Source organism: Anthonomus grandis, chromosome 1 (genome assembly GCF_022605725.1).
Source record: "Anthonomus grandis grandis chromosome 1, icAntGran1.3, whole genome shotgun sequence".
NCBI classification, from domain to species: Eukaryota; Metazoa; Arthropoda; class Insecta; order Coleoptera; family Curculionidae; genus Anthonomus; species Anthonomus grandis.
Window position 1 is genome coordinate 23,748,987 of NC_065546.1, and position 12,813 is coordinate 23,761,799.

At 33.9% G+C, this 12,813-nt stretch overlaps 1 protein-coding gene across 1 annotated transcript; it reads right to left on the reverse strand.

The window, feature by feature from the left end:
- Nucleotides 1-317: 317 nt before the first annotated feature.
- LOC126743433 (uncharacterized) lies at nucleotides 318-8,884 on the reverse strand. The gene is made up of 3 exons (XM_050450535.1): nucleotides 8,388-8,884; nucleotides 7,162-8,274; nucleotides 318-406 (listed from the first exon to the last, which is right to left on the reverse strand). The coding sequence occupies exons 1-3, from the start codon at nucleotides 8,479-8,481 to the stop codon at nucleotides 318-320; spliced, it is 1,296 nt and encodes a 431-aa protein (XP_050306492.1). The 5' UTR covers nucleotides 8,482-8,884.
- Between the last annotated feature and the right edge of the window lie 3,929 nt (nucleotides 8,885-12,813).

A 12,813-nucleotide genomic window follows, 5' to 3' on the forward strand; every position in this document is an offset into this window, starting at 1 on the left:
GGCGGCGGGAGTACTATGGAGTTTGAGAAGGTTGATGTTAAGGCGGTTTCGACGTAGCAATGGCGCTGACCATCTAACGGAGGGCACCCCAAAGCCACCATCACGGATCGACGCATGGAAGAAGGCTGTGGGAGTGTCGGCTGGGAGATTTAACCAAGCCTTCACTGCCCAGCGGATCATTCGGTTCGTTTTGTTCAGCGCCACTAAGAGAGAGAGGATGATAGAGTTTTGGGATCAAGAAGCATCTAAGGATGTGCATCCGCTGTTGTGGCTTCAGTGGGGCTGTCCTGATCCTGGTGAGGAGAGGCTCTACCACTTCATGGAGCTTGCAGGGTCGGAATCGGCATACCTCCGACAGTAAACACCTGGTTGAGGTCAACGATAGTCGTCTTCTGCTTCGGCCGGCCTTTTATAGACATAGATAAGCACTTCCCTGGGTTGAGCCATGCCGGAAATTCCGAGAAAGTCGGAAACGACATCCAGCAGCTCCTGCATACCTGCAGGAGTCCTCACAGCGACGATCAAGTCGTCCGCGATTGCGAGAGCGTTTAACCTAGCGTTGACCTAGTGAGCTCCGATATGCACCGACAGAGACCGGAGCAGTCTGTCGATCACCAAGTTGAAGACTGGTGACAGTGGATCCCCTTGCTTAACACCCCCCTGAGAGCGGATTTCATTGGACTGCCAGGTGTCTCCCTTCAAGACAGTAGAAGAGGACAAGTACAGAGTCCTGGCAAAGTCGACAAGGCCAGGATGAAAATTGTAAGACTAAAGGGTCGACACGATCGTGGGATGTGATACCGTGTCGAATGCCTTCGAGACATCCAGGGAGGCAATGTAACAAAATAACTGCGTTGTCCGCACAGACATCAGTTGAAAGGAAGGCCCGCTGACGAGGGTGGAATATGAACGATTTGGTGATACGGGCTGCAAGGATTGAATTTATTATCCGTAAAAGGACGGGAGCCGCTGTGATGGGCCGGTAGTCGCTGGGCTCAACGGAGATTTTTTTTTGGGAATGAATGATGTAACGGAGAGTCTCAAGGAGAATAGATTTCCGCGACACCAAAGGATCATATTTCCCAAGATGGCCAGCACTTCTGGGAAGACGTGGCGTCAGGTTTAGGGACCGAAGCAAGCTTAGGTCTATGGGTCTTGACGTCATCAACTGTGTTTGAACACCAGATGGCGGCCAGGTCCTGCCGGTGGGAGGGGTCAACTGGAGAGGAGGCAAGATTTTCGGCTTTCATGATGGTTCTCCAGAATAGTTCCATGATGTGCTTCTCCGGTATTGTGGCCCGAACGAGCCTGTCGAGAATGGATTTCGCGCATCTGGTCTGATTCTTAGCCCAATGCCTCTGCGTGTTTGCAAACTCCATTTATTTCCAACAGGTTTGTTACCCAATTACAGAAAAGAATAAAAAAAGAGACAATAAAAAACATGTTGAAGTTTGTACTTCAGCACATGCAAAGCAGGAAAGAAAAAAGAAAATACCAAAATATGTATACCGGAGAGTCAGTATTATTATTTTCGGCGGACATATTTGTTATAAGTAAAACTCGTAATTCGTGAAAACATACACTTAATTACTATATTGACAAATAAACACGAATTACACACAGTCAGTATAAAGTAGCGTCGCGAATAAAATAAAAGACCTAGTGATCCGAAGCCGGTCTATCTATCATCAGTTCTCTCAAAAGACTGCCTTTTCTGTTCCTTTATGCTTCTTCAAGCATTCATTCCCGGCTTCGTTCCACTCTTTCGATACCTCTTCGAAGATATTGAGTCATGTCCTTTATTTTATGTCTAAATAAACTTCACTAAAAATCAACATGAACCCAGACTCATAAAAATAATTAATGGACGGCCGTACCGCCGACCGTTGACAGTAACTTAATACCAAGCCTATTACTAATCAAAACAAATCCTTATCTTAATATTCTTAGAAAAATACTTATAGCCGACATGTATAAAAATGGAAAATCAAAATGCTTAACATTCTATGTATTTAAACAGACTATCTATATACATACTAGAAAGACTCTGCATCACCTATTTACTTTATACTTTCTATAAGGAACCTTAAGCTGTCAACAAAAATATCAAACAATTCTGACACATTATATTAATAGCGGATTTAAACTAAATGTTAGTCCTAGTGGGATTTACATAAAATAATCTAAAATACTTGGGGTTTATTCTTGGTATCCGAAAATTTAATCTAGCCAATAAGGCGGGACAGTCAATCTTGTTATGAATAAGATTATATAAGAATTTTATGGAAAAAATTTCTCTTCTTTTTGCTAAGGGTATAATATTAAATTTATTTAAGTATAATTGACTATCCAAACTTCTGGCTGGAAAGACACCTTCCTCTCTAAACCAGAGATACTTCATAAACTTGCGCTGAATGCTCTCAATATTATCTATCAGGTCTCTATCAGCTATAAATTGGGTTCCAAATTAGAGATCTCTATTCTATTTTTGAGCCTGAGAAGAAAAGTAGTTTTAAAGTATTAATATTTTCAAAATGCCGACAGTTTCGATAAATAAAACCCAACAATTTGGCATAGTCAGAAACTATTTTTGCTACATGCTTGGCGAAACTTAATTTCGTATCATAAGTAATTCCCCGATCAATCGCCTCATCCACTCTGACTAACACAACATTATTTGCTCTTAGTCAAAATTGATTGGCAACAGTTTTCTAGAAAATGAGAGAATAGCGCATTTATTAACATTTAAATATAGTCTATTGACATTGCACCAATTCTCTACTTTATAAAGATTTACCTGAAGGAATTCGCAAGTATCTATTTTTGTAAATATTGGATATGATGGAATTTTAGGACGGATGGCGAGTCAAACAAAAACACAGTATTAAGAAACACTTCTAGTTTATTAAACATCTAAGATCAATCAATAGGTGGCGCTACCTGAATAAAGTATGTGCAAAGCACTTTATTTCTGACACTCCCTCCCTTTGCGCATACTTCATTTACAAACAAAACAAACAAAAAAAAAACTCATATCTACAATCGATATACGATTATGAACACATAACATTTAACATATAAAAATAAAAAATAACTCTATCATCTACTGCGCTACTTCTGCTTGGGAGTTAGTTCACTGATCTGTAAACATAATATATAAAAAAAAATATCACATAATTTGAACTTCAAAGAAATCTATATTATTCATCAATCTATTTAAACTTCTAAATTGAATAATTTATTTCGTAATTTAATATGAGAAGTTGATGCTAAAGGCTTTGTCATGATATCAGCTATGTTTTCTTTAGTTGATATCCATTCAACATTTATTTTACCCTGCAAGACACAAGATTTTACATAGTCACCATGGGTCTCAGCCATTGGTGGTTTTCGACCTGTCTTTTCACGTTTTTCCAGGTTTGACTTAATATTTTCAACATCATCGTCAAAATCTTTAAGTTTGTGACTACCTTGCTTCTTAGTGCAGACTCCAGCTGACTTGTTGTCACACCAAATAGTGATTGGATAATTAGTTCTACCTGTCATGTCTCTAACAGCTTTGTCTAAAGAAATAACTTCTTTACAAGCTTCACTCATAGCAAGATATTCTGCCTGACATGTAGAAGTAGTAGGTGAAGATTGTTTGTGACTTCTCCAAGCTACTGTATCACCATAAAGTTGGATTACATATCCACTTGTTGATGCTGAATTTTCCTGATCTCTAAAGCTAGCGTCTGTCATAGCTTCTAACTTATCAAAATTACTAGTATATTTTAAGCCTAAGTTAGTTGTTCCTCTAAGATATCGGAAAATTCTTTTTACTTCTGTCCAATCTTCCTCTGTTCGCTGGTTTTGTTTTCTAGACAATACATTCACAGAATACGCTATATCGGGCCTTGTAGCTCCTGCTAGATACAACAAGCTGCCTATAGCTTCTCTGTAGGGTATATTTGTTAAAACATACTTATTTTCCTTTACTTCATTTTCTCTACCTCTAAGGTTTCTGTTTTTGACTTGTCTAGTTATCATAGGTGTGTCTTGCGCATTACATGTCTTCATATTGAACCTCTCTAAAATCTTCTCTGTATATTCAGATTGGGTAATCATCATTTCTTTCTTTTCTCTATTTCTTTTGATCTTTAAACCCAGAACATTTTCTGGTTCACCCAAATCTTTCATCTCAAAGGTGTTATTGAAATGAGTAGTAATCTCTTGTAGCTTTTCAGGATCGTTACTCGCAGTGATCATATCATCAACATATAATATAACGAAAGCAACCTTTCCATCTTTTCTCCAAGTAAACAAACAAGGTTCATTTATGTCGTTTTCAAGACTTAATTTGACTGCTTCTTCTGAGAATCTTTCATACCATCTTTTTGGACTAATTTTTAATCCATACAAGGCTTTGTTAAGTTTCCATACTTTTGTCTTTTTAACTTCTAAGTTACATACATAACCTTCAGGAATTTCCATATAAATGGGATCTTTTAGTTCACCATTTAAGAAGGCAGTTTTAACATCAGATTGTTTTGCATCTAGATTTTCTTTATTAATTATTGATAAAGCTGACCTTACTAATGGAAGTCCTGATACAGGTGCATATGTTTCTGAAATTTCATAATCATTTTTATCTTGAAATCCTTTGATAACTAATCTACCTTTGTATGTAACATTTCCCTCTTTGCCCGTCTTTTTGAGAAAAACCCATCTAGAATCTAAAACTTTTATGTTTTCAGGTCGATCAACAATCTCAAAGACATTATTACTTTCTATAGATCTTATTTCTTCTTTTGTTGCTGCGTTCCATTCAACTCTCTCCTCACTTGACATTGCTTCATTATAATTTTGAGGGTCTTTGTTGATTGAAGCTAGCATGGCATGTCTTATTTCATCATCTACTTTAAATGTTTCTACCTCTTTAGTTATTGTGGCATATACAAAGTTATCATCTTTGTTGGATTTTGCTTTTCTTAAAGAGATTCTCATTTTCTTTGAAGAAAGCTCATTTTGTGCATTAACTTCTAAATTATGCTTGTTAGGTCTACCTCTTTTAGCCTTTTTGTTTGATAAACTCTTGTCAGTATTTTCTGATTCTTCCTCAACATCTAACTCAGCCTCTTTTCCATCTACATCTAACTTGTCTTCTTCTTCTACTTCTATAACTTCAGTATTTTTAGTTGTACTCACATCTTTGTACACTAATTTTTCATTAAACCTTACATGCCTCGAGTTTAGAAATTTGCCAGAACTTGGTTCCCACAGGGTGTATCCTGTTCGTGAGTAACCAACTAATATTGCTTTTATGGCTTTCTCAGAAAACTTTGTTTCAACCATAGGAAGTTTTGCATAAGCTAAACAACCAAATCTTTTTATTTTGTCAAAGTGTGTATTGAGTTTCGGGTTGAGTTTATTTATTGGTGGTTCAAATTTGTTGGTTTTATGTGGTGTTCTGTTATACATATTCACAGCTGTTTCAGCGGCAAGGATCCAAAATGTTTTTGGCAATCCTGAGTCAATTAACAAGGCTGTTATTTTGTGCTGTATAGTTTTATTAAATCGTTCTGCAACCCCATTTAACTCTGGTATATATGGAGGTGCATAATCTCCCTCTATAGATTCTTTTTTTCATTACATCTGTAAACTCACCACCAACAAACTCTTTTGCATTATCTGTTCTTATATAACAAACCTTTTCATTTGTATCTCTTAAATTTCTAACTGTTTTAATAAACTCTTCTAACTTACTTCCTGCTTCATTTTTATTTTTAATGGAATATATTTTAGCAAACCTCGAATAATCATCTATAAATACTATCATATACTGAAAACTACCTGGGAACGAAGTTATTTTAAATTTTCCCATAGTATCTACATGAATAGTATGTAATGGTCTATCTGCTCGTACTCTATTTTCTTTAAAAGGTAATTTTTCCATTTTAGCTAAAATACATGTTTCACATTGTAAAATATTTTCATCAAATTTTATATTTTTCAACATTTCGTTAGACTTCTTTAATTCTTTTAAATAATTCAAACTAGGATGTCCTAATCTTATGTGCCATAACATGCCTTCATCTAATTTTAATGTTTTGTTAACATGTTTTGTCTTCCACTCAGTAGATTTAATATTATTAAATTCTTCTATGGCATTAGTTGAATTTAAATCTAAAATCTTTCTATTCAATATGTGTTCATTTAACATGAAATCTGTGCATTTATTTATTTTGTTGCTGTTTACATCGTCCTCTATGAGTTTCTCTTTTTGAATCTCCCTCCCAATCTCAGACGAATTTAAATTTAAGGAATCTCGATTTTCTCCCTCCGTCTTTTGCACTTGTGCATCATCTATATCATTTAAAATTGTATGAGATTGTTCAGGAAACTCATCTAGAGACACAATTTCAGCAATACATGAGTATGTTGTATAATCAGATATTGCATCGTCTATATTAGATTTTACCTCTAAAGTTATGAGCCAATTTGGTTTAACATATTTACCTGTTAGATATTTTTCACCAGTTTCTTTCTCAAAAATTTCTAACTTATCATCATCTAAATATATGCCTAAACCTGCATCAGCGAAACGTCTTAAAGATATTAAATTATTAGCTATGTTTTCAGCCGACAATACATTAGTTAATTTTATTACACTTAATTTTGATTTTAAATACAAGTCACCTTTGCCATCGATCTCTATATCAGCTGATTTATTTTTATTTGCACTTTTTATTACCTCACCTGTACAATGTTCAAAATTACTTAAAATTAAGCTTTTGTTAATAATATGCTCAGTTGCTCCTGAGTCCGCAATAAATGTAATGTTGTTAGTGTTATCATTAATAGTTAAATGTGTACCTGTGTTGTTTGCGTTTGGTATTTTGTCCCCTTCTTTTTGCTTTATTTTCAAGTTCCCTCGACCTCTAAAATTGCCTCTAGCTCTGCCTCTAAAGTTTCCTCGGAACGTAGCTCTACCATTGCCTCTAACTCTACCTCTATCAGTTGTGAAGTTTTGCTTCTTCATCAATCCTCTATTGGACGTACCAGCATTAAATTGAAAACATGTTTTTCCATTATGATTTGTTATCTGTTTGCATTTATAACAAAACCATTGGTTAGTGTCTTTCAATGGGCAATCATTTTGAAAATGATAATTTTTATTACATCTGAAGCATTTTAGTTCATTTTCTTTGTCAGATTTAAATCGTTTTGCTTGATGTACTACTACATCTTGCTGATAATTTTTATTACTTCCAGACTGTCTTTCTGCTTCTAGTTCCAATAAAGTGGCTTTTAACTCTTCTAAAGTCATGTTTTTCTTTGTGACTCTTCTATATGTTACATCAGATGCCCTGATCTCTGGAACTGCATCACAAACAGCTTGATAAAAAGCAGACCTCTTTTCTTCATCTTCTAGAGGGACAGCATTTACACAAGCTTCATATTCAGTTATAATGCTATCAAATTTATTACAAAATTCTTCTACTTTCTCATTTTTCTGCAATCTTATACTGTATAATTTTGCTCTGACTGATGAATGTGTTACATTTTTCTCAACACGTTTAGATTCTTTTAGCATTTCAATAATTTCTCTGGGATCTTGTGTATTAAGAATCTTCTTGTAGTACTTATCATCTATATGACCAGTAATAATTTCTCTTACTATTTGTTTTCTCTTCAGAGAAGTTTGTTCATCTATATTAACTGGACCTTCTACAGTTCCATCTATTACATCTAACAACTCTTTAGAATTCAAATCTGATTTAAGTTTATCAAACCAGATATTTATGTCACCCTTTTGAGTTAAAATGTAATTTCTTTTAACATGATAATTTTGCGACTTTTTATTTGAATCTAAAGTTTCCTTTAATGTTGTTAATGATTGACTTAAGACTTTTGTGACATCTAGTTGTGTAATATTTTGGTCAAGAACTTCATCAGTCACTTGTGGTCGTATTTCTTCTACTCTAGATGAACTCTCCATACGGCTCTGTCCTCTATTTGTTATTCTGAATCTTTCGGCTTCTAGAAAATTTTCTGAAACCATCCGGACATGCTCCATCAAGATTTTCATTGATTCTATACTTTTATTTTGTAACTCTAAGTTCTGCCTTTGCATTTGCAGCAACTTAAACATTTCTGAGCTGGTAGAACTTCTATGTAGAGTCTCTGTAGCCTCTTGGTCTGCAGTTGACTCTGTTGTGGCTGTTGATGTTGTGGCTACGGTGGTTGTATTAGTAGCGATTGACATGACAGAGCTTACAGACACTCCTTGCTCTAAAAAGGACAGTAAACAATTTCATCTATAAAGTTTGGATTTCATACAAACATATGAATTAAATTCATATCCATACGTCTATTAAATTGTTTACTCATTAAAAAAAATTTACCTGCATTTATTTGGCCAACTGTCAGGTTTATTGGAGTATCAGTTTGAATTACCTCATTGCCATCGAGTGTTGGTTGCTCTGCATTTCCACTCATGATTTATTCTTTCTTTTTTTTTTTTTCTCTTATCTTCTACAATCTAAGAAAAAAAAAATACCAAACTTATTTTGAGGTAATTATTTCTCATCCGTTATGATCGCACAGCAAGTCATAAAAGATTTGAAATCAGTCGTTATTTTTACGTACACCAATATGCAACACGCACACCTTCTTACCCAGTAACGTAGCACAGCATACGAAACATTTGAAAAAGGCCGTACGGGCACATGTAACACATTAGCTGAACGCTCGAAATAACAACTGTGTAATCGAATCAAAGCTACTTTCTGTACCACAGATTTCACCATGAAAACGATTATTTTTATTTATTCATTTTACAATAACTATCCATTTACATACTCATGTCATACTTTAAAAAAAATATATAACTAAATATGCAATGCTCAATACTCTATTTGTAAAATAAAATTAAAACTTTTGTTTCATTTTTTTTTTAAATACTAGATACAGTTTTTAAATTGCGTTTACTTCGAACAATTTACTATCTAAACTTCTTGAAACATCTACCACAGCCATCTTTATTTTAATTTAGTAGTAAAGGGGCTGTGCATCTACATCTACAAGTCTATACACATAATAGTATGTGGTAAGTTTTATTTACTTCAACCAATCGATATCTATACTTCTACTTCTAAAAACATCTATGGATATAGTATGTAAATTGCATTTACATCTAACAATTTACATCCCAATTTCTATAAGCCACTTAATAAAATAAACTATATCTTTTGCATGTCAATTCATCAACAATTTTTGTTTTTATTAAAACATTATTTTAATCATTTCTCCTTAAAGATTTTGAAAATTCTCTCTTTTGTGCAACCCACTATCGTTATTTTACTTTATTGATACATAAAGTAAAACTAAACCACCAATTAACGATAGAATATGAGAATTTTTTTTTTTTTTTTTTTTAACTTTCTGCAAAAACTTGTGATTTTTCACACTATGTTTTTAACCTCACACTTTTCTTGGAGAACTTATGTTCTATTTTTAGATATAAAAAAAATAACTTTTTATTCTAAAAACTATAAATTTTCGTCTAACCTTCTAGAATAGGTATGAACTATGTTTAACTCTGCCCATCCTTTTTTTTTCTTTAATTTAAAAAAATATTTTCAGTCCTAAGCGTGGTCTGAGGCCCATAACCTATTGGATATGATGGAATTTTAGGACGGATGGCGAGTCAAACAAAAACACAGTATTAAGAAACACTTCTAGTTTATTAAACATCTAAGATGAACTTAATTTATACTTATTACATACCTTAATTATTATTTAGCACAGAGCATCAAAACAACAAAAGAACCAAAGCCACACACCCACTATATAATTGTCAATTACCACCCTCGCAGCTGTTCAGCATAAGATCAGCCCAATTCACATCTGCAACCATCGCCACGGCATACGTTGTATTAATAAGCCCAATCAATAGGTGGCGCTACCTGAATAAAGTATGTGCAAAGCACTTTATTTCTGACAGTAAACAATTTTATATCACCCGCAAACAGTAAACTCTGACAAGACAGTAATTTGGCAAGATCGTTTATAAACAATAAAAAAAGAAGCGGGCCCAAATTAGATCCTTGCGGAACTCCCGAGCACACTTCATGTGTAGGAGACTTAAAGCCGTCACATTCAACAAATTGTTTACGACCTCGTAAGTAAGATTTCATTAAAGCAACTAAATCCTTAGAAAAACCAAAAAATTTTAGCTTAAGAAGAAGTACAAAGTGGTCAATTTGGTCAAAAGCTTTGCAGAAATCAAGGTATATTACATCAACCTGACCTCTATTATCCAAATGCTGACACAAATACTAATTTAGGCAAGTTACTGTACAGAAGCGATTTTTGACAAAACCAAATTGATTAGGTGCTATGTCTAAATTGACATAGGCATATATTCTATTATAAAGAACTATTTCAAAAAGTTTGGAGAAATTACATAATATCGATATAGCTCTGTAATTTTGAATGTCGTTCTTCGGTCCCTTTTTGAGTATCGGGGATATTCTTGCAGTCTTCCATTTATCGGGAAATGCAGTTGAAGACGAGATAAGATTAAATATGTATCAATAGGCCCTGACAAAACGCGAATAGAATCTTTAACGACAAGACTTGGTACTCCATCGGTATCGGAGGTCAACTTACTTTTTAGTTTATTAGAAGCGGTGACAATTTTATCTTCCGAACAATTATAAGGGCAATTTAGAGAGTTGTTAATAGTTTGGCTCGATTCAATACCAACATTAATACTAGATGGACTCAATATATACGCTTTGAAGCAAAGTTCCAAATGCATCAACAATTTGCTGTGGATTATTTATTGTACGATCCTGAAACAGCATTACTCTAGGAATACGTGAAATTCCTTTCTTATTCTGCACATAGTTCCAAAAATCGGAGGAGTCTACATTAATTCGATTTTCGGCTGTTCGAGAAAATTCTAAAAAAGCAATCCTAATTTGTTCTTTAATATTGCTTCGAACTATTTTAAAATGATTTTCATAATAATGAGTTTATATTTCTTGTTTTATCCGAATTAAATTATTTAGTTAGATATTTTTTATGATATCAGAATTAAACCAGACTGAAAATGTATATTTTTTAACGATTTTAAGCGGAACAGCTCTATGAAATATTTCATTAAGTGTACTGTAAAAGCTGTCGCAAGATACATTAGGATCTAAAGAGGCAAACACCTCCTGCCAGTCAGCAGCTTCAATTAAGCTATATAACAGTGAGGTAATTTACCCTTAAAATTCATAATTAATGAAGGATGATAAGAATCACATTCAACAAAAAAAACTACTCAAATGAAAAACACACTTAGACAAATTGGTTATCGTCAAATTGCTTAAGGATGTTATTACATTGTACGAATTGCATTATATTCATAAATGCCAAAGTTGATCTCACAATAGAGTCATCCTGGTGACTAAGAAAATTGGGAATATTAAAATCACCCATTATAGAAAATAATTCTTGTCACATAAATATTCCATTGTTTCAAAGTAATCGTACACCATATCATAAACCCATTTACTACTAGCAGGAAGTATATAGATAATAAATACAAAGCACGTAAAATGGTCAAAGGACAATTGCGCACCTACAATCTCGATAGAATTTACAATTTGAAGCAAATCAGATAAATGAGCTTGGAAACGACGATTCGATTATTTTTTAGCAAAAAAGAGCAGGCTCCAACTTAAATTTAGCAATTTATTTCAGTTCTCTAGCATTTATAGTTACTTCACAATTAATTTTTAAAGTTCGAATAAATATTCAAATTCAAATTCAAATATGCTTTATTGTTTGAATAAAAAATTGTTATAAACAAAGCTTCATCTAATCCTTAAGAGACAGAGTTACAAGGTTAAAACTTTTCTTAACTAAGCACAGTTCAACATCTAGGGATAAAAAAAGAAATCATTTAAAACAAACAGGTTAGGAAAAGAGCTAGGTCTCCCTTAATTAATTAAAATCTGATTGTCGTTGAAATATTCAGTCACAGAGTAATAAGCTCGACCACTCAGAAATCTCCTCAAGAGAAAATTAAATTTGATGAGAGATTTTGCCTCTCTAATGTCTCCTGGTAGGTGGTTAAAGATTTTTATACCTTCATAAAAAATTGATCTCTTTACCAAGGCAGATGTTGGAATAGTAAGCCGCAAATTATTCCGCTGACGAGTGACATATCGTGGATTCTGTAGGACAAACCTGTCCCATCTGTATTGATGGGAGAAAATAAGGCATGCCACCTCCTGTATGTATAGGCAGTAGATTGTAAGAATGCCCTCCCTGATAAAATATGGTTAAGTTCCTTCCAAACTTAAGTTCCTTGTCAATCACCAGACCCAAAAACTTATTGTTAGAATAAGGCGGGACAGGGCAGTTAGCAATAAGAATATTATCAAGACTACGGTTATTTGTAAAACAAATTAGTTTGGTCTTCTCTGGATTTAATGATAGTAAATTTGCCTTAAAGTAAAATTCTTCTAATTTTAACTTCCATCGAATTAATCGAGAATTAGACTCTTTGATCTTAGAAAGCCAAACTAAAGGGTTGTGATCAGTTTCTATTGTGAATTTTTGGCCATAGAGGTAGGGTCGAAAGTGTTTTGTTAAGTCAACAATGGCAAGAAGTTCTTTTTCTATGGTAGAATTTCTTTCGGCTGAGTTAAGGGTTCTTGAGTAATATGCTATTGGGTGATCGTTTTGTGATAATACACTTCCCAGCTCGATGTTGGAAGCATCGGTGGTTAGTTTAAATGGTTTCTTAAAAATTGGAGAATTTATGATGTG